Source organism: Numenius arquata, chromosome 6, assembly GCF_964106895.1.
Source record: "Numenius arquata chromosome 6, bNumArq3.hap1.1, whole genome shotgun sequence".
NCBI classification, from domain to species: domain Eukaryota; kingdom Metazoa; phylum Chordata; class Aves; order Charadriiformes; family Scolopacidae; genus Numenius; species Numenius arquata.
The window spans coordinates 53,969,388-53,991,461 of record NC_133581.1 but is presented as its reverse complement, the minus strand read 5'-3'; the positions used below and the strand labels follow the sequence as shown (position 1 = coordinate 53,991,461).

The 22,074-nt window shown below is 39.7% G+C and overlaps 1 protein-coding gene across 1 annotated transcript in view; it reads right to left on the bottom strand.

Annotated features, from left to right (window-relative positions):
- The window catches only part of ARHGAP5 (Rho GTPase activating protein 5), a 49,567-nt gene extending 32,898 nt beyond the window's left edge, over positions 1-16,669 (bottom strand). The window contains exons 1-3 of the mRNA XM_074148396.1: positions 16,373-16,669; positions 8,845-8,951; positions 988-4,883 (exon numbers count right to left, since the gene is read on the bottom strand). Coding sequence (XP_074004497.1) covers positions 988-4,710 — 3,723 coding nt within the window. The 5' untranslated portion in view covers positions 4,711-4,883; positions 8,845-8,951; positions 16,373-16,669. The remainder of the gene's footprint in view (positions 1-987; positions 4,884-8,844; positions 8,952-16,372) is intronic.
- Positions 16,670-22,074: the final 5,405 nt, after the last annotated feature.

The window sequence follows — 22,074 nt, the reverse complement described above, 5'->3', positions numbered from 1 at the left end:
TAACTATGTTCTACTTGAACAAAACCTGTTCCTATTCAAGTACTGTCAAGATTTAAGCTAAAAGGGACTTTTTTAAAATACTACAAAAGACAATATTAAAAACATAGACTTATTTTGAAACAAGAAAGAAAATACCTAAATGACTAGGAACACTCTTGATTTAATGTAAAACAAAAACTATATGCAAGACAATGATTGCTAGCCTAAAAGTGAAATCCAAACTATAAAGATTAAATATCCAGCACCTACACCACAACACTACCTTGATATAATAGTTTTTAAAACAGCAAGTCAAAAAATAAGTAACTATCAAGCATAAAGATCAAAATAAAATGTAGACACTTTTCAAGCAGAATGTCACATCATTATTCTGAAACCCACACCAGGCAGGCATTTTGCTCCCTTTATTCTGTTTGAATAGAAAATTGTACAGGTAGCACAGCTTTCAATTTGATTACTTGCTTGCCCACACTAGGAAAATGCAACAGTCAGTAAAACCACTATACAAAGTTTTCTTTCCACGCTCTTGTTTTAGAGTTCCAGGTAGACAATTGAGAATTAAAAAGAAACCACCCCTTTCATTCACCAGCCCTGAGCTTGATTCCAACAGCCAGAACTGCAAGAACTGAAAGAACCAGTTCTACCCAAGAACTCATAAGGCATTTCTTTTTTTTAAAAAAAAAAAAAAAAAAAAAAAAGGCTGTTATGACCAACAAGGAAGGATCAGTGGACCAAATTCTGCCTTCACTTACTCATATGGAAGGGAGACTGCGCACGTACACACAGAAGAGACTAGACCTATTCAACAGCTGATTAAGTAGGCAAGTCATTCCCTCAGGTTTGTTAGTTCCAAGCAAGTTTACTAGAAACTTGGCCAAAAATCAAAAAATGCTGCATCAAAATAGCGTGCAACTCTTGCATATTTTGACTCTTCCATTCCTGCAACGCATCAGAAGTTGTAAAAAAAATTTAAATCAATTGACTTACCTTCTTATCTTCTTTTGGTTTGTGAATTTTCTTTTTCATTTTTTTATCATCCAATTCTTGATCCGATGTAATAGCAGGGTTATCTATGCCACCCTTCCATGTTTCAACAGGTGAAAGAAGCGGGTCTTCTTCACTTCCACGATGTCTTCCTTTTCTTTTAGCTTTAGAGGTGGTGAAAGCCTCATCATCACTTGCATCTGAATGCGTTCTCCTATAGTAAGACTTCGCTTTGCTGAAGAGAGTCTTAGACTTATATTTGTATTTTGATGGCCTTCTTTCCCCATGACTTTTGGATATTCTATCAGAAAACCCATTTTCTTCCTCACCTTGGGTATTTATAACAATTGAGTTTCGAACTTTAATAATACGATTCTGACTATCATCTGGGACCGCGTAGATATCATCTGCAAAGCCTTTATGTTTGAAAATAGTGTCAATAGGTTCAGCATAGTTGTCAGATTGGTCTATATCTTCTGGTGGTGCCGCAGGCACTCGAGAAGGTTGTTTCCTAGGGTTTTTGCCAATACCTGCCTCAATTGTTTTCAGGAGGTTAGGATCCAGTTTTTTCACATTTGCTCTTGGAACAAGTGGTTTCGGTTTTATTGGAGGAGGCACTTTATGGTTGCGTTCATGGTCATGACAATTGAGTGGTGTACTGTGAATAGGATACTCATTTCCTTCCAAATCCAATCGGTACTTTGAACGGTCACTAGGTGCTGGGAGTAACCTTACATCATCACCAATTGGACTGTAAGGTGGTGGTCCTTCAGTATCATCCTCTGAATCTGGATAATTATAGTCAAGGGAACTTCCTCTGGGAGATCTTGGAAAAACATCTTCACTTGTATGCGTTGTTTCCCTTGTGCTGTCTGACATATAAGAACTTTCGATCATGTTTTTCTTCTCTAAAACATCACTGAAGAACAATGTGAAAACCTCAGTTTGACGATGATATTGAGATAACGAATACAAAGCTGTAAACTTAGCAGTGATCTCTGTTGCTATGTGTTCTCCTTCAGTCATGAGTTCCTTGATTGCTTCGTTCTCAAAGAAGTCTGCCTGGCTATCAGTAACAGCCACTAACTGGACAGGAATCGTATCCTGAACTTCAGAAAGAAATGCCCGAAGCATCCCCATGGATGCCTTCCGCTTCGCAGAATAGACCAGTATATATCCATGAACAAGTTCATCTTTCCTTACACCAATTGAAGAATGATATGATAATATAGTTATCTGTATTCGACGCCTCTTTTCACCTATTATTTTATCAAGCATCAAAGAATTATTCTGGCCAGCCTGAGCAGCACTACAGGAGTGAGAGTCAAGGAAGGGTGAAAGAATAAGATCCACACTAAACGGATCACCACACATGGCACACATGACAATTCGCAAGTCAGCTTCTGACAGATCTTTAATGGTGGGAGCTGGACTTACAACATCAAAATTGTGTTTAACTGCTTCCAATACTCCCCTCAGAGCTTGTTTTATCTGGGTCTCATTAAATTTACGTGGATATGTACCAGCAGGCACATCTACAAAAGGACACTGTAATTTGTTGGCCAACTGCTGTCCCTGATGTCTCAGAATAGGCAGGTTCTTGCTAACGCTATCCCTCTGGTTAGCCAGTATTAACGTAAATGGAAGATTAGCCATATACTTGTCTCTCCTTATCTGAGCTGCTTCAGCCCTTATTTTTGCAATGCACTCCCCAATAAAATTCAGTGATTCAATAGAGTTAAACACACAGAAACAACCATGTGGTTTGAAGGCTGATGTCCACAATTGAGTCAACAGGTATGGGGATTTTGCATCAACTGGCCTAAGATCTAGTTCATATATTTTTCCATCTAATGCATATTCATCATCAGTGGATTGTGTCCGAATTTCATTTGCCAATTCTTGTGCAAGACCATCTTTGCCCAAAATGAAAAGATTGATTTTATCAATGTTGGCACTATCATGGTATAAATTTGAGCGGCCATGGTCTAGTTGCAGTAGACTGTTGGCAAGTAACTGTTCTACTTTAATGTCCGTGCAATTTTGGCCACTGAGACAAGTTTCTTTAGTTGGGTGATAAACAAATCCTATGTGTTTAAGCAGAAGAGATTCTCTATCAGGTGCAAGTTTCTGTAAAGCTTTGTATCTCGGTTCTTCACTCAGAACTGCATGAATTTCACTCATTTTATCTGAGCTAGGTGTTGCATTAAGATCCAGGTCATAAAACAGCTCTGAATGTTCAAAAAGCATTTCCTGAAACTCCTCTTTGGCTTTTTCAACAATCTCCCTCTGATGCCTACCATACACTTCCTTACTATCTGCGTCAGTGATGTATTTGAATGCTTCATCCTCCATCACAAAACATATAACTTCTTCCCACGGCTGTCCGGGTGAAATGAACTGGATTTTTTCAAGAGTTTTTTTGAATTTCTCCTTCATTTCAACCCTCCTTTTTTCAGATATAAGATGCTGCACATGGTTTTGATAAACTTTTTCTGCTTCTAGTGTAGTGAGAAGGTCAAATGGAATCCTTCTGTCATTCACTTTATCTATATGGTCAGTTTCATCCCAGGGTGTTTTTTCAAGTACTACAAAACAGGACTGGAAGTCAGGCCTTTTCTCCATTAATTTCAAGGCTTCTGACCAGCTCAAGTGTTCAATCTCATCAAGATTTGACAGAAGAGTATTAAGAGCTCTTGGCAATGCATTAATGTATTCTTCTTTTCTTTTTCTAATATGTTCCTGTTTAAGCTGCTCTATGTGTTTTGAAAACGTATTTTTGGCCTTTTTTGTTCCTTCCAAATTTATGTATTCTTCATAGTCGGGATGGTTTTTCAGTTTATTACTAACAGTCTTCCAAGTTGCATGATAGTCTCTCACAGTTTGGACAAGTTTTTCGAACTTATCTGTTGCTGTAACAACTAGCTGTCTTTGAGTTTTATAGGCATCCAGATAGGGGATTATTTTCGGTTTACCACGAGTTTTATCCATCATTTGTACCAGTGCAGTAAAACATGTTTCAATATTGACATTGAATCTTGCTGATGTTTCCACTACCACAAGGTTCTTCTTATTTGAAGCAAAGGCCTGAACCTCTCGCAGGTAATGATCCACACATTCGTCACATTTCGTTGCTGCTATTATTATGGGTTTTTTAGATTTTGAGAGCTGGATATACAGATTATTCACAAATTTAAGTTGATCATCAAACTTTCTATTGCATCCTTGGCTTACGTCAATGCACAATAAAAACCCATCTATGCTTAATTTCCCTTCAGGCATTTGTTTTTGCTCAAAGTCTTGCTCCAAGCCTAGTTGATCTGTGCAAATGTACATTAGTTTTTCTGCTGACTGCAGTTTGGAGGCAGCTGCACGTTTTATATATGGTTGTAAATTCGTACTCCGATGAGGCAAGAAAGTCTGATCATCAATGAACTCAGTCTGTTCAATTACATGAATTCTGCACTCAATTCCATCCTCGCCACTTTGTGTTACGTCACCCCAGTACAAAAAGTGATCATTGTTAACAACTCTTCCTCCAAAGTCAATTGTGCTAAGCACAGAGGTATGCTCAGGATAATATTCATCTGCTTTTGAACGAACGAATCTATTGCACAAACACGACTTTCCAACTCCACAATTACCTTTATCCTTTTCAGTTCCAGATAGTCCAACAATACTAACAGCATAAGATGGGGGACGTGGCTCTTTGTTTTTTGCCATCATAACTTTCCTCTCATCCTTTTGCAATTATCAAAGTAACTGTACGTGGTTTTCATTCTGGAAAGGTTCCTACAAATTTAAGTTGTATATCCAGGGTTCCAGAAATAGCTTTCAGTTGTTCCTGCTTCAGCTTGTCATCAAGAGAACCTCAGATAACCAGAATGAGGATCATCTTCCTAAAGAAAACAAAGAAAAAAAAATTAAAGCTTGCACGTATTTCTTTCTAATATTCATCAGAGAAAAGAAATTTTAAAAAGCACTTTTTCTCGTTCACCCTGAAATTGTTTTCTATGAATACGAAAATTGTACAACTTCAAATGAGATCTTAAACTCGTAACTCATTCCTGTTAATGCTATTTATATTACAAATTTTAAAATAAACAGGTTTTAGGCACAGTTTAATAATAGTTCATCACCTATTTTGATAGGTGATCAGGATATTTCTAAAAAAAAAAAAAGAAAAACAACACACAACAACCAAACCAAAGCCCCAAATTACTGTTTTCTTTCACAGCTTAGAGGTACTAGGCACTAGAAGTATTTTCCACTACAATAAATACAACACAAAAACTCTAAATGTTGACATACACATGCTTCTATTCACGCCCATACTTCCACCAGATAGCATGGTTACCTGTGTGAATAACGCCACTTTCGTGTACACTTGTAGGTTTGGTTTCAGGTTTCAGTAAAGAAACTTTCAAAGTAAGAACCTGTAAAACCAGGAAGTTGGCAATGTGGCTCAGCCACTACCTATCTGCAGAAGTAAACTCCCTTGTTTGTATACTAACAGTAAAATGCTTTTAAGGAGAATTTTCTAACTTGAATTCTACAGAAAAATACAAATATTGTCAGGCAGATACTAGGTACAGAAAAATAAGACATGTCTAAGATTTTAAGATTACAATGTAGTACATTCCTTCTGTCTCTAGAAAAAAACAAGAACTTTTAATAACCATAAACAAAACCTACTATATCTAAACTCAAATTTCCACAGAATTATTACAAGGTTCCAGTGGCTTTATTGAAGCAGTCAGGTATAACAACTGCCACTAACTCTCAGTTACTAATTAGAAGGCTTTTCTTACATACATACTGAAAATGGAAAAGTATTTACTGTTATAGAAACAATTACATTATGAGGAAAACATAAAAAACTGAATGGCTGAATGACTGAGCCCAACAGGTAGTGATCAGTGGTGTGAAATCTAGTTGGGGGCAAGTAACTAGCAGGGTACTCCAAGGGCCAACACTGGGTCCAATACTGTTCAACATCTTCATTAATGACTGGGATGATGGGGCTGAGCGTACCCTCAGCAAGTTTGCTGATAACAAAATTGGGAGGAGTGGCTGATACACCAGAGGGTTCTCCTGCCATTTAGGGAGATGTCAACTAGCTGAATACATGGGCTGACAGGAACCTTGTGCACTGCGAAGTCCTGCATCCAGGGAGGAATAACCCCTTGTACCAGTATATGCTGGAAGCCAACTGGCTGGAAAACAGCTTTACAGAAAAGGACTTGGGGATCCCAGTTGGCAGCAAGCTCAACTTTAATGAGCCAGCAATGTGCACCTGGGCAGCATTAGACAAAGTACTGCCAGCAGATGAAAGTAGGTCAACCTTCCCCTCTACACAGAGCTGATGAGGCCACACCTGATGCACTGTGTCCAGTTCTACAGTACAAGAGAGATACGGAGCCACCGGAAAAAGTTCGGCAAAGGGCCACTAAGCTGATGAAGGGACTAAAGCATCTCTCGTATAAGTAAATGCTGGGAGAGCTGAGATTGGTTAACCTGGAGAAGAGAAGGCTCAGGGGCAATCTTATCAATGCGCACAAATATTTGGAGGAAAGGTGCAAAGAAGGCAGACCCAGACCCTTTTCAGTGGTGCCCAGAAACAGGACAAGAGGCAACAAATGCAGACTGAAACACAGGAGGTGCCATATGACCATCCAGAAACACCTTTTTTTACTGTGAGGGTGACTGAGCACTGGCACAGGTTCCCCAGAGAGGTTGTAAAGGCTCCCTCATGGAGATATTAAAAAGTCGCCTGGACACGGTCCTGGGCAACCCGCTCTAGGTGACCCTGCTTGAACAGGGAGGTTGGACAAGGTGAACTCCAGAGGTCTCTTCCAACCTACACTGTTCCTTAATCTTGTTGAAGTATTTAGATAAAAACACTTTTCTTAATTTCTTGGCAAAAAGACAGCTATCACATGGCACTATAAATCAACGCTACAGAGTAGTGAACTTAGATATATCTGGGTTTACATTTGTGGGGTACAAAATAACAACATAAACGTATGTAAACAGATTGGTAAATAGCCCTTTTATGAAGGAAAAACTGTAAAGAGCACCAATACTGAAATTTTAGTTTCAATATCTGTCTCAGCTTTATTTGCTATGTATATTGTCATTGTTAGAAACAATTCGTTGAGAATGGTACTGCAGTACTTTAGTTTAAAAAAAAAAAAAAAAGTGCAGGGTCTGTCACCAAAAAGCTCTCAAAATCTGCTTTAGTACTTGTAAAATTAATTCACGACTTCTAAAATATATTTGAGTTTGAAGACATGCAGCAGTAAAAGAAGTATTTGTACCACTAAAAGTTGCAATAGAAGACAAAAATACTGAAACCTTTAGTATCTTGTATAGAACCAATGCCTGGCCAACAGAGCGTTGCAACTTATTAACACCTAGAAATAGAAAACCAACTTTCTGATCACAAACACAGTATTTATGTAGCAGTTTCTGAAACAATATTAATTAACTAAAATAAAAACAAAACACACATACATAAAACCAGCTTTGAGTTACAGAAATCACAGTCATGGAAAGTATCTTTTTTGTAAAAAATTATCAGTTTCATTATAAAATAAAGAGGAAAGTAAACTTGGTCTAATTTTTATACTTGAGAGTTTTTATATTGCAAGAACTGAAAGTTTTATGCCGTGTTTTAGGAATTATTTTTCTTTTAAATCAGTTCACTCAAAGACAGATTCAGAAAGAGAACTTGTATTTTAAATTTTGCTTTTTACTGTTTCCATTGTGTTTTTTATATTCTTAAAACACAGAATTTAGAGCTAACAGAGACGGGCTCTGGGAATAAAAATACTTGGCAGAAGTAAATCCTGCACAAGCAGTGTTTATATTACTACAAATAAACCGAGTACTTTCTTTCTAAAGCAAAGCTCATCATAGTAGCATCATTCAAACTATTAGAATGAGAAGTTTGGTCAGCACTTCCACTATAAAATGTTTTCTGTTTGCCACAGCACAATACCGATTTGACGTGGACTAAACTAGAACACAAAAATCTCCATCCACAGAATTATTTCATTTAATCAGGAAGATGCTGTCAATTTGCAAGTGGAAACAATCAATACTTTCAGATACTCTACATCCTCAGGTAGCAGAGGTTCTTCCTCCTCCAGCAATAAATGTTTTGTCAAATCGATATATTTTTTAAGTAAGTACAAGTAAGGTGAAACGGGACACTGACAAAGGGAAAACAAACACATTAATCTCTCACAAAATTTCTGACATTGAAGATTTTCACCATAGTGGGAGTTGAATCGCTAAAGGTATTTAAAAACAGGGTGGTTTTCTTTTCATTTTTTATACAGTTTCTACTTTGCCCTCATTGTACAAAGGAAAGTCACAAAATGAAATCTATGTTAATTAATAATAAACCTGGTAAAAATCTGACATTATAATGGCTTCACATTTAATATGGAATCATTATTAAATTGCTCCCCAAATGGAAGATTTTTTTTTCAGGATACCGCTAATTTAAAGGTATTGTGTAGTTCTGTGCAGTTTTAAAATATACACACTGGAAATTCATGTTAAGTTAGCTCAATTATCTTACTTCAATCTGTCTAATTCTGTTATAACGAATTGAAAACACTCCAATTCATTGCCCCACTCCACCCCTTTTGTCTTTGTTACAGATTCAAAGGAGGGGTTGTCTGATTTTGCCAACTAATTTCAGTTTTCAAATTGAAAATAATAGAACATTTCTACGTTTAAATAGAAAGTTTGAAGAACTACAGAAGACACAAAACGTATGGTGTATCATCTTGTACTTATTCACCCACCCTCCTCCTTAAACACAAGATTATGAAAACCCAAACTTACCCTTCAGAAAACAAGGTGCAAAGCAAGATGATTATCCTGCTGTGATCTTCCTGCAGTGATGTCACACATTTAAACAGTGTCCTTCAGTAAGTCCTTCCCTGAGGGATCTGAAAACAGAAAGTAAGATTTGTTAATAATTTCAAAATTATGAAAGCAGAAGCAGCAGTCAGAGAAGGTGCAACACTTCACGTATGCATGAAGATTGGTTTTCTTATTTAAAACCCATAAACAGAACTCAGAGCTCAAGCTCGTCTTCCTCTAAACTTAGAGAGTTTAAATCCTATAAGCACAGCTATTAATACGTGCGACAGAGAGGGCACAGTTATCCTTAAGTGATTTTGTAAGTTCAACTTGGTATTTTAACAATATCTAGGTTGCAGAAGCCTCTTCTGAAAAAAATGAATATAGTGTCTTATAACACACAAAATGTGATACATAAAAATCACTGATCACTTCTATAAGCATTCAGAATTCTAAAATATCTAGAATATAGTTTTGTAGGATGAAGTTGGTATAGTTAGTAAAATATATAAAATGAAAGTATGTCTAAAGACATGTATATACATTTTTTTTTACTCAAAAAAAGTACAGTCTACCTCAAAACTCTTCTACCTGTACTACAGCATTTCTAAACTAAAAGGCCTGTGACAAACCAGAAATTTAAAACATAATTATATTGAAGATTATGAACTCTCAACAGGGATACATATTATTAGTGTAATCTTGGTAAGTGTTGAATTTACTTCAGGGATGCTGCTACAAAGTAACCAAAAATGGAACTCTCTTCCACAGAACTTTTTCAATTTGCATCCACACAAAACCCAAACTTTGAATGCCAGGCCAGTGATGCATATAATAAGATGCAAACAAGGAAAGGAACTTGAGGCACTGTCACTGGATCATGATGTAAGCAGCTTTTAACTACGGAAAGGTGTAATTTTAAGCAAGATGTAGCACCATGCTGTATATGTGCCAAACAGCATCAAAAAGGTATGGCAGAGCTTTCTTGTTTTGTCACTTACAAATGTATTCTTATTAATTCCACTTTGCTTTGGGAATAATACAGCTAATTGAAAAAGTCTAAGCTTTAGTAAACTCTCTTTCGGACAAAAAAGGTTCAGCAATAGTGATAAGCAATATACCAACACCACAATAATACTGCAATTCTCAACTTACAGTACCAGGTAACATCAAATCATTAGGTAGCAGGCCATCAGTCCTGCACTAAGTCTTTAGGCCTAGCTGCAAAGTTGAACTCCACCACTTGAAAGAGAAGAGAGGAGGCAAGTCCCATTCCCTGCCCTTACCCCCTAGCTGTGGCACTCCTCTATGCCCACAGCCAGGTGAGCAGGGCAGACAGTTGCACAGGAGGAAAAAACACTACGGGACTCTGAAGAGGAGGATGTGGAAGAGCAGGCAGACTGAGAGGAAAGTGTCTCTGCCTGCAAGAATGCATCTGGGGCTTGGGGCAGGGGAACATCAGCCAGTTCGCAATGCACACCGCCACAAGAGAAAGCTCAGAGACGAGCCCCCACAAGATCAGTCAGAAGCATTAGGAGGCCAGAGAAAATCCTATTTTCAAATACATGTTCCCCAAAGTCTTCTGAGCTGAATTCTAAACATTAGCATAGAATGCCATATTACTAGCAACTAATAAATACTAAAATAGTTAACCACCTATCATTATTTAGTAATTGTGGCTGCACAGGAACTTGTAGATGGGCCCATAGCCAAGGAAATTATTTACAAATAAATACTGACTATTTCTGAATACCTTCTGAAATTTCTTTCTGAACCTAGAAATGTTTACCATCTGCAGACCTAACATTGCTGAAGCAGAGATGTTGTCTGAAAGACTCTACAGAATTGCTCATGACCAACAAGTATTTAAGCAACTGCAAACAATGCCAACAGGGAAAGTAAGAGTGATTTCCCACAGTCCTTTACTCACTCTCTAATGTTGTTTAGATGCGACAGTTGATGGACCAGTATTCTTCAGGGTTAGTTTCAATTATCACAGTCTTGTGATAATGTCTGTAAATTAGCTGGCCAAGCAAAGAAAAGTACACATGGAAAAAAAAAAAAAAAAAAAAAAAAAAAAAAAAAAGGCCATCGCAGTCTAGTCCCCTTTGCAGGGTATATGAATACACCAACAGAAAGTTACTGTGACCTCTACAGCAGATCACAAAGTAAATTCAAACACACTAGATATCACTGAAATGGTTTGTAGGATGACTTTTGAATGCATAGCACTTTCAGATATCAAAGACCATGATTCCAAGGAAGTTATAGCTCTGGATTCAGGTTACTGCTGACAGCAAGTTTTTATATAGAGTCAACCCTCACTTCACATTTTTTGAGAATCAAAATTTGGCAGTAGCCAATATTTAGTATTGTATCTGAATTCCAAGAACTATCAGCACATCAGTTATTACAGCTCTACCCAAAACATACCAGAATAACAGTTCAACCATTTTCACTTCAAGAAGCAGTAAAAAAAAAAAACAAAAAACCACACCCCACTAATGTTGTAGCTTAAGGTAATGTTGTTACTTCTCATTCAGTATTTACCAAGAGATATCTTTTTCACTTAAACAAGCATAAGAAATCTTCAAATCAAAATCCTTTTTAGAAACTAAACCGGATACAGAGTATACCAACGTCATCAACAATTTCAATTTACCAAAGTTTGTTGAGGTCCTAGCCACTTAATGTGTCCTGTCCTCTTCAATAACATGCCAATATTCTTGCCTTCACAAGTGCTGGTAATCTTCACTAAATAACCGTATGTGAAATATTATTTATAAATAAGGGTAAACACAATGCTACCTGGTAGAATTCTGCAAGTACCAGCCAACACAAGCAATCTGAATCTTTTTTCCTAATCAGGAAAGGAGCTCAATCAAGCAATAACAAGACAGTAAAGGTAATGCCTTGAAGTATCTTTAATAGTGCTATTCTGACTGAAAAGGAATACAGTTCAAGTGGTAGGGTGATTAGTCATGCTAGGTAAATGGAAGATGAAAATGGATTACCCCAACCACTGTTCATTTCAGATTTGGTTAGTATGATGGACAGCTATGATCCCTAAAATAGTTATGTAGCCTAGATAATTCTTTGCATACAAAAGCAAAGTAATCAATTTATTAAAAAAGATAAAACAACAGACTGCCCAACTTCATATTACAAATCAATGCAAAACTCTGTTTAAAAATAGTAAGAACTAAGAGCTTTGAACCTCTAAGTTTACTAGATTTCTCCTATTCGTAACAATCCTCTGAACACTACCAGTGTATTAGCCAAAATTAAATCAAGGTCTAAATTTTATTTCTAAATTCAAAACAAAACATCATTCTTTATCTGGAACCTAGCATTCCAGGGGGGATCTATTATAATTGTTGCTGTTCACAAAAAAAAACAAACAAACCAACCCCACACCAACCTACACAAATTAGATCAAGGTACAATAAACAGGTAAACTGCAATGGTTCAAATTATCAGCACTGCACTATTCTGAACTTAGGCCTCTTGAGTTACTTACCTACAGATTTCTGAATATCTGAGAGCATTCAATATAGGTTTATATATTTTAACAGGAAAGGAAATAACACAAGTTTACAGGAAAAACAAATTATTAATTCTTTTTGCACAGCAGAAGTACCTACTAAAGACAAACATAGTGTTCTCAGAAGTTTCTTAGTGCAAGACTACCTGATCAGGCTTATTTACAAAGTTATTCAGGAAAAACACAAAAGAACTAATAGAGAAATTTTACAAAGGGGATCCAAGAAAGAACTGATAAAAATAGAGGAAAAAGCAGCAGATGGGAAAGGATGGATCAAGGGAAGGATAGAAAAAGGGTTAAAATGCATTTGCTGCAAAAAGAAAAATTTGTTGAAGTTGCTGCTGCCAGGATGCAAATTTCACTGATCCACGTATCTGGATCATTTCATGTTACTTTGCTTCATGAGGAACTGCAGTGCAGAATCCAGGACCCAGCACCATAAGTTTTGAGACTTAATTCAAGCAGGAGTTTGTTGTTTGACCTTGTACAAGCCATATGCATAATTTTTACCTGTGTAAAACAAGAACACTGGTTACCCACTTCTTCTTTAAATTATGAAACGAGCAAGTAAAAAGCTGTATGTAAGCAACAAATAATATTATGCATAATAACTAGCCAGCTTAACTAAATTAATGCCAAGATGCAAAAACATACACATTGTACATGCAGGTATTGGTTTTACTTTTTTAAATGCAGACATTCTTCTGTTATGCTTCTATGTCAACTGATGTAGAATTGCAAAAATGTGTGGGAATCGTAACTCAAAGCCAAAGAAAAAACTCTAATTTACCACAAAATGTACTGTGCACAACTAACCACAGACTCATTATTTTGGCTTCCGATAGGTGTTAGTTACTAGAAAAGCACAGTTAATACTCAAATTCAAAACAACTTCACCACAATTGTTTCAGATTTTCCTGAATTTTGAACTCATTTTTCTTTAAGTATTTCATTAAAATCCGTAAATGTAAGGAAATGAGGAGGTTCAAACAGTAATCTGTAAAATGTAATACCCTTAAAAGTACTTTTTAAAGCTGATGAAAAAAAACCCCAAGAATATTTCAGGTCACACTGACCTTTAGGCTAAAAGTTCTCACGGGGCAGGGGGCCCACAACGAACAAACCAAAAAACCGATTAAGAGTACTGTGCGCCCATTAAGTTAGAAATAACACAGATACAGGGAAAAAAAAAAAAATCTTGACGGTTCTAATACAAAATTCCCGGTGTTATTGGGACTACTTGAAACCAAACTTTTTCTTAGAACTGTGATCACGGTGGAGTACTTTAAAAGCCACGGAGAGGTCAGGCCAACCCCCGTGTTACCCACTGGACACGCCACGCTCAAAGGCAGGGACCCCCCGCGGGAGGCGCAGGGCGCCCCCTAGCGGTGGTGGGGGGCCGCCCAGCACCGGCAGCCCCCCCGAGCACGGGGGAACGCTCCCCAAAACCGCGGCAGCGCCTCTGAGGAGCGTTCTTCCGTCATCACAGCGCGAGAGGGCATCACGGGCTTGACTCTCACAGGTACGTCATGTCCATAAACGTGACTGTTTTCGGTTTGCTCGCCGAGGTCACTACGCCAGCAGAAGTTAATGCTGAACTTCGGCTCCACAAACTTCCAGTAAAGGCCAGAGAGCATCACCCCTGAAGGATGCCGCACCGTAAGAACCCACCACATATTAGTCTACTAAAAGCAGCCATGCAGAGCATTTCGAAGTTTTATGCAAAATATTCCTGAAGGATGCCAGTACACCGGATTTATCTTCTGTTAAGAAAGCACTTTTGCAAGTCTTAAGATACTGTCAGCATCCTTTTAATATCTTTATTAAACAGAATGGAATTATTTTTGTACCGTCTACTCAAATAACAAGTCCCAAAGGGGAAACTTACACAGAACAATCTATTATTATGATCAGTGCTTTTCTTTCCTACAAAGTTTGCACACGGAAAAACACCTACGGCTTTAGGAAAGCACATTTTATCTTTAACCTCAAAAACATGTGCATCATTTGATTCTGTTAGCGCTAAATATAGCATTTTAAAACAATTTAGTCTGAGCCTAAAGTATTTAATTGGATTATGTTACACATGCAACACCTTAGCTAAAATAAAGTCCAGTACCAGAGAGTGGCAGGCATTTGGTTGCAATTACTTACTTTTTTACAATGCTGGCAGCTGCTTTATATAGCAATACTTTAAAGAAAAATGCATACTATTTAAGCTCAGTTTGTTCCAAGCTTAAAAGCAACTTGTTATACTAAAACAAGCTACTGATAATGTAACGAAGGCTTAAGCAATTTCTGATACTTTGAAGTACTACAGACTCTTTCAAAAAACTACATTTACATCATGCTTCCTGAGCTCTAGGAGTACTGAGTTTCAACAGAGTATACTATAAATAGAATTTTAAGAATTTTAGCACTTCTTTGAAAATTATTTTGAAAATTATTTTCAAAGAAGCACAACAGAAAATAAACCCTTATAAAAATGCACGTGGATGAGTATTTGTAATATGCTGGGTTCAGATTATGTACTATAAATTTTAAATGTGTATGTTTTTTTTCAGAACGCACTTAACTGGTCACTGATGTCACTGCTGAAAACAGCTGTCATACTGAAGAACCTTGGGAAGGCAGCACAACAGAAAAAAAGCTACCTATTAATTCCTCATTCATTTATGAAATAAGTATACAAGTATCAGTGCTGTAACTGGCTTCAATGCACAGGTTTAAAATGGACGTCCGACTGACCAGCAAATGCTGTTCTCTCTTTACTGTTTTCACTCTGCAGTGTGGAGTTTTTAAATTTCTGTCAAGGATCTTTATTAAGAAAGAATCCTCCAGTTATCCGCATGACACTAAACTAAAGAATACACACATACCCCCACAGGCCTATTTTGGTCTCGATTAAAAACGTTTCCCTCCTACTTATTAAGGAAATATTCCACGCTGATATCAAAAGCAATACGGGAGAGGGCAAAAGGCGGGTAACAGAGGCGGGGTGGGGTGGATGCTGGGAGGGGAAGGTGACAAGTAGGTCTTCCTTTTAAGTAAATGGTCTTTCTTGTATTTTTAATTAAAACAGTATTTTATACTCCTTATGTCCTATATTTATAACACTGTGGCATTATATCTGTATATCTCTGGTGCTTTCCTTGGGTGGAGAGAGTCTAAAGGTTATGCTGGTTGAAGGGATTCAAAATGCTTGAAAGCTGCAACACTGCAACTGGCTACCCTATTTCAAAGCCTTAAAATCCACCTGGTGGAAAAACAGAAATGCACACACATCATTAGGAGAGTGAAGTTTTTCTGAAATTTAATATCGAGTGATATTTGAAGGTGAAGGGAAGGAGGAGAGGAAATTGACAACTGTTCAAATTTAGTAGAGAAGGGAAAGAACAGAGGACGAGAATGAGTAGAAGGGGGCGACAAGGAGGAAAAGAAGTACAGAGAAAGGAGAACAGAAAAGGGGGGGGGGGGGGAAGGCAGTGGGAATTGAAGAAGGGAGGAAGCTAAAGGAGTAGGGGGAAGAAGGGAATGAGGAAGGAAGAGAGGAGCAGGGAAGCTCCCCTTCCTGCCTTCCTCCCTCCCTGGAGAGCCGTGACCAGCTGGCAGCCTCGTACAGCAGGCTCAGACCCTCCCATCGCTCAGGCCTTCATCACCTGTCTGGGACCAGGCACTCCGCTCCCTGCCCTTCCCGCCTCCCCTCCCTCGCGTGGAGGTGCCGAGGGGGGCGAGCGGGGAGGGCGGAGGGACTGGGGGGGTGGGGGGGGACCGGTTCCCTTCTCCCCACGCCAGCCCCAGCCCTTTGAACTGGTTACAGCCAGCGGCCGCCGCACCGGCTCGCCGGGCTACAGCCTCCTCCTCCCCCCCCCCCCCCGCTCCCCTTCCGCCTGCCGGGCCGGCCGCCCCGCTGCGGGCCGCCGGGCCGGCCCTGCTGCCACGGGACCGGATTCCTCCCCTCACCTCGCACCGTCGGGATCCGGCTCCTCGGTGGCGGCGGGAGCGGCAGCATTCCCGGGACGCTCTCTCCACGCCGGCGCCCCCGGCGGCTTTTCCTTCCCCGCGGGGCTCTCTCCGCTCTCCGGCCCGCAGCTCCCGAGGGGCTCCCGGCCGCCGCAGCCCCGTCCCACCTCTCCGTTCCCTCCCCGGCGCTCTCGGCTCAGTAATGGCGGCCGCCGAGCTTCCCCGGCTCTCGCTTGGCTGACGGAGTCTCTCTCTCCCCCTAACTTTACCTCAGCAGCTTCCCTCCCCTCCCCCCTCCCTCCCGCCCGCCCGCCCGCCGCCGCGGCTCCGCGCGCTCCCGCCCGGCCGGCCAGCTGCGCGTGCGCGGGGGGGGGGGGGGGGGAGTGCCTCTTCCTGCTGCTGCTGGATTCCTGGGAAGGCTGGGAGAGCGCGCGCCGCCGGCCGGCCGTGCGCGCGCGCCGCGCCGCCCGCCCCGCCCCGCCCCGCCTCCCAGCCCGGCCCTGGTGGCCGCATGGGTAGAGCGCCGGGAGGCGGTGGGATGCGAGTTCTAGTCCCGCTTGGGACAGCGAGGCAGGCCGGTGCTGCCGCGGTGTCCCCTGTGTGAAAGTGGCTCCGAGTTGCGGCCCTCCTCGACGGGGCTGGCTCCCCAGCGCCGCCGGCCTCCTCCGCCGAGGGGACGGAGACAGCCCGGAGGCCATCCTGGGCTCCCTCCCAGCAGTGGTGCCGCCAAGAGAAGAAAATGGCAGTTGGCCGGGACAGGATTAAAAGACCAAAACGCTACGTTGGTCGGCCCTATTTGCCCATTTCTCACTTGTGTTTAACTTCTCACAACGTTTCCCTGCGTAACACAGCACTTCTTTCTTTAATCATTAAAAAGGTGAGGCCTGGCAGCAGAGCCCGCTCCACGGCCTACAGATGTCACCTGCACCTCACCCGCGGCGGGGGGCCTAGGACATGCCTTCACAAGCGATACCAGCCACCTTGACAGTCAGCTCTGCCTGGCTCCCACACAGGCTTTTCAGTGCTATCCCCACGTGCCGCCACCATTTAGCTGGTGGTTAGCAGCCGGTGAAGTCGCTCTCCCGCTCTCGGAGGCCTCCTGGGATGTAAGGAAGGCCCCTGAAGCATTGGCACGGTGGTGGTGGTGCGAAGTGGCTGATGTGGGTGCTTGTGCTTCTGCCTTCGGAGCTGGGTTTCCGCAGGCAGCGGTAGGGGAGGCGTGGGACACGGCAAAAAAACTAGTATGTAGGTGCTAATCTGTTCTGTCCACCGCAGGAAGCAGAGCATGCACGTATGCCTTATTTCTGCATCCGCAGAAATGCATATTCTATGCATCATTTATTACTAAAGATCATTTTCATGTATACATACAAAGGAACAAATTAATATTTTACTAGCAACCTTACTCTTGGCAAATTGCAAGTTTTGAGTGTTTTAACCATAATATTTAATAACAGTATGGTTCGTTCTGTGCATTTTTACATGTTGCATGCACATTTTAAAGTTTTACATCTGAAAATTAGGGAATTAAAAGATTTACAATTCAGATCCTTTCTTAAGACACATTGCCTGTAAACTGAAATTTTTGTGAAAATTCTAAGTAGCTAAACCTTTTTGTGTTAAATTTGAGCAAACAGCTTTGTGTGGACACTGTCTTACAGGAGAGTACTTCTAGAAATACTCAGGTAGCTCACTAAAGAGGTGTAGAATTATTTGACACTGTAATTATGGCATCTGCTCAAGAATTTTTGTGGCCACATCCTATTTCTCAGAAAGAAAAAGAAAAGCAAGCTAAACAAGCCTAAAATCACAACTTAACATTCATTTGAATTGTCTAATTTTGAGTTTCTCGTATCTTTTTTTTGTTCAAAATACATACCTTGGGGTGTTAAGCCCCATTTCACATTACTAGAATTAAAACCTCATGTTCATAAGAAAAAAAAAAATCTTTTGAGATTTCTTAGCTTAATAAAATAAAAATTTAAGAGTGAGATCTGTATCCTTCTGAACCTCTGCATAGGTACTAATTACCTTAAGCAGTTAATGAATTTTCATAAAGTTCTCTCATGTAGAAGACCTTTCATATAGAAGACCTCTCATGTAAGAATTGATTGTATCACTGACTTTGATCCCGATCCGAGTCAAAAAAACGCTCAGCAAAGCCAGTAGGCTTACATAGATACAGGCATTTAAAAAAAAGAAGAAAGTTTAATGAGGCAGGACATGAGCTTGGGAATAGCAGGAAGCCTTTCTCAGCAAGCTCAAACCTGAAGCACGCAAGGACAGCAAGGAGTGCTTCAGTTAGAAGCAGATGGAAACAGCGTTAGTTACAGGGATGGTGGGGGTACTCTCTTCCCAAAGATGCACAGCAGCCGGACGAAAAAGGCAAGAGGCGCGAGTAGCTTCCTGTGATGTTAGTCCCCAGTAGACACACCATCGGCTCCAAAAGCAGTCCTCGGTGAAAGAAAGAAACAAGTTTCCAGGCAGAATTGGATCAGCTAATTGTTCTTCCTCTGACCCTAAACATTCCCCAAAAAATTAATATAATAGAAGAAGACTGTAAAGCCAGCAATTGATTTTCATATAGATTTCCTCACTTCAGATCACTGTAATAAGAGGAAACTGATGTGCAGAAACTCCATTTGCTTGTTGCCTTCCAGGAAGCATGCAAAGTTCTGGCAGGCTGCAGTAGGCAGCTTGCTATGATTTTGCAGAGCTTATTAAACCTTTTGATTTTGGATAAAGCTGCAAAAAGTCAAGAGTGATGGCCAGTGAACCAGCAAGCAGGGTTATAAGCAGATTTATGACACTGTTTTTCCTAGCCCCTATGAAATGTATAGACTTTGCAGTTTAATGTTAACTATTGGGCAGAGATATAGACATAGCCCATTTCAGATGCGTGTTAAGAAGACATGCAAGGTTTCACAGGGAAAGAGCTAAGAAAATTGCAAATCCATGAGAAAACAGTAGACATATGGGTAGTTTTATGCCCTTATGACAGCACAATAACTAGAGCTATAGGGCTACTTAAATATTTCATGTCACTAATGAAGAAATAAGATAAATGAAAAAATAAGATAAATGAAAACAACTTGATCAAAGTATTTTTTAATATGAAATTTTATTAAAATACTTCAGAAATATTTGCGAATGTCAGAAGTCTTTCAAAAAATCTTCTCTGTGACTGAGAAGAATACGGGGAGCATTATAACTTAGAGACGGTGTAAAAAATAAAGTGTGATAATGAAATCTGATTAATAATTTAACTAGGTTAGTGTTTTGTTAATTATACAGAAAGATATACAGAAAGAAATGTTGTAGTAAACCTTGAGAAACTCAGAAGAAAGTCATTAATGATGTGCAACTTTTGTTATTTATAATGACTACTGTTATTTGAGCATTTTTCTGTAGGAGATTTCCCCTTGGAAACATCCTAAAGCTGCAAGGGCTGACTATAAACACAAATAAAGTAAGCACCTACTAGATATCTGGAAGCCCATGCAAGGTGAGCAAAGAATGGACAGTTTGCGTCTGTCTTTCCTTTGGACACAGGGCCCTAGGAATAGAAAAGAGCAGCAGCAGCAATACGTCGCTTCCCAGCCTCTTTCTCTCTCTTTCATTGAGCAGGGCCAAATGAGAGGAAAGTTCGTATCTCACTTTCCCCGGGCTTTTAGAATTAGGGGATTTCAAACCACAAATCAGATCAGCAGTGCACACCCTCCTCATGGGTACGGCATTTCCTTAATTGCCTTCACTCTTCCATCATTACTTTCTTTACATCACTTGGAATTGCAAAGCAAGCAATCTTACCAGTGTACTGAACCAAAAATCAATGTGCTGCTGTTGGTTGTAGAACATGAAATCTGCACATACTGTTTTACCACAAGCTGCTTTTCAGACCTCTTCGCCAACACCCCTCATTGAACAGCAGAACTGCTGGGTCTGTTTCACTTCAAGGAAAAGGCCCTGTTTTGCATAAAGTTTAAGAATCAATGTTACAGCACCTTCTCTGTGAGAAAATCTTCATACACTTTGAAATTGTTCTACTGTTTACGCTCATGTTAATTCATTGCGTTGCATGTAAAAGCATTTGTATGCAGGGAGAGAGGGCAAAATAGAAGCATAAATACTTAAACCATCATCTCAAATTATTAAGGAAAACCTGTTTGGTTTCTAATAGGAATGATTTAGATAAATGAATTCACTTACTAAGAAACCCACATCACTGCATAATTCCATGGTGTTAAGGGGAAAACTCACCAGCATTACGGGCTTACCGATCATCAGTACACATGACAAAACAAATAGCACGGAGAATATTCCCCTTTCTTTACCTTTCTCCTAATCTTTGCCCTTGTTCTTGTTTGGAAGTTTGGGATTGTGGGTTTTTTAAACAAATCTCTTACTCATTTTTGAGTTTAATACTACATTGATCACCATTTTTTTATTAATTTGGAAAAAGCAATATCATATATCATTTCAAAAGCGATGTCAGTTCATTGCACTGAACCTGGCTTACGCAAAATCAAGCATTTTTTCCCTCAGTATTCTTTCTCTTAAGGATTCTTCACATAAATGCAAAAAGCTATTAATAAACAATCAATTAGCTACAGATCACTGTTTGGGTTTCTAGAAGTCAATTATTTTGGAAATAAATTATGGACTATTTTCTTCCCTTAAATTTTTATTGACTTTTTGTGCAGCAGAATGCTATTTCAGCTATTGAAAACTGAAATGTAAATAAATATTTGAATATGTCAACGCACTGCTTTATACAAGTTGGCTGTATGCAACAGCGTTTCCTAAAATCATAATTTTGTTTAATGATTTTTGTGTCAAGATTATTATTATGTATACTCAGAAAACTATGTACTTTTTTCTCATTCCATGGCTTCACTATGGTTTGGTTAAGTGTGAGTGACAGAAACATCATTCTTTCCTCATCTGTAAGAAAATGAGGTAGCATCCAAAGGATTTTTTGTTGGTTTATGTTTATTTATTTTTTTCTTACCACAAAATCCATTATTTTAGATGATACTGCCTAATAGTGTAGACAGACCATAGGAAAGCGAACTGAGCGTGGTCGATACCTCTGCTGCTACTTAGCAGGCTTTTTGGTTGTCTTCTTATAGATGCTGACACATCACGATCTTGTCATCCTGATCACTCCTGTGGACCAGTGTGGCGGTACACAACCATATTTCTATGTACTACTGGAAAAATACTCACTTCATAGGGGTATAAAAAAACGGTTTTGAAGGGGACTTTGAGCGGAGCATGTTGTACAAGAAAGCTCTTTTTCTTGTTCCTCTGTACTCCTGAGCATCACACAAAAATTCTGCTTGTGGAAGAATAAACTGGAATCTGCCATACAAAAGAAGTCATCCCATGACTTAAATTGGACTAGTGATCAAAACATCCATATTGCACTCCAATACAGGAATGACACCTTCCAGATTCACATAATCACCTCTTTCTGCCATAACTCCTTGCCTTTTTCTAAGCCGTGCTGTGTTCCACTCTGCCAATACGGAGTCCACGACTCCTAAAGACTGGAAAACCCCAGAGGAGTACAGAAAGATCCAATAGAGCGTGGGAGAGAGACAGTGTGCAATGACATAGAATCCAGTTCTACTTCTAAAAATTAAGAAGAAAAGAAAATTAGCCAGACATCTTAGATCATTTAGTTTAGAAAAAAAAAA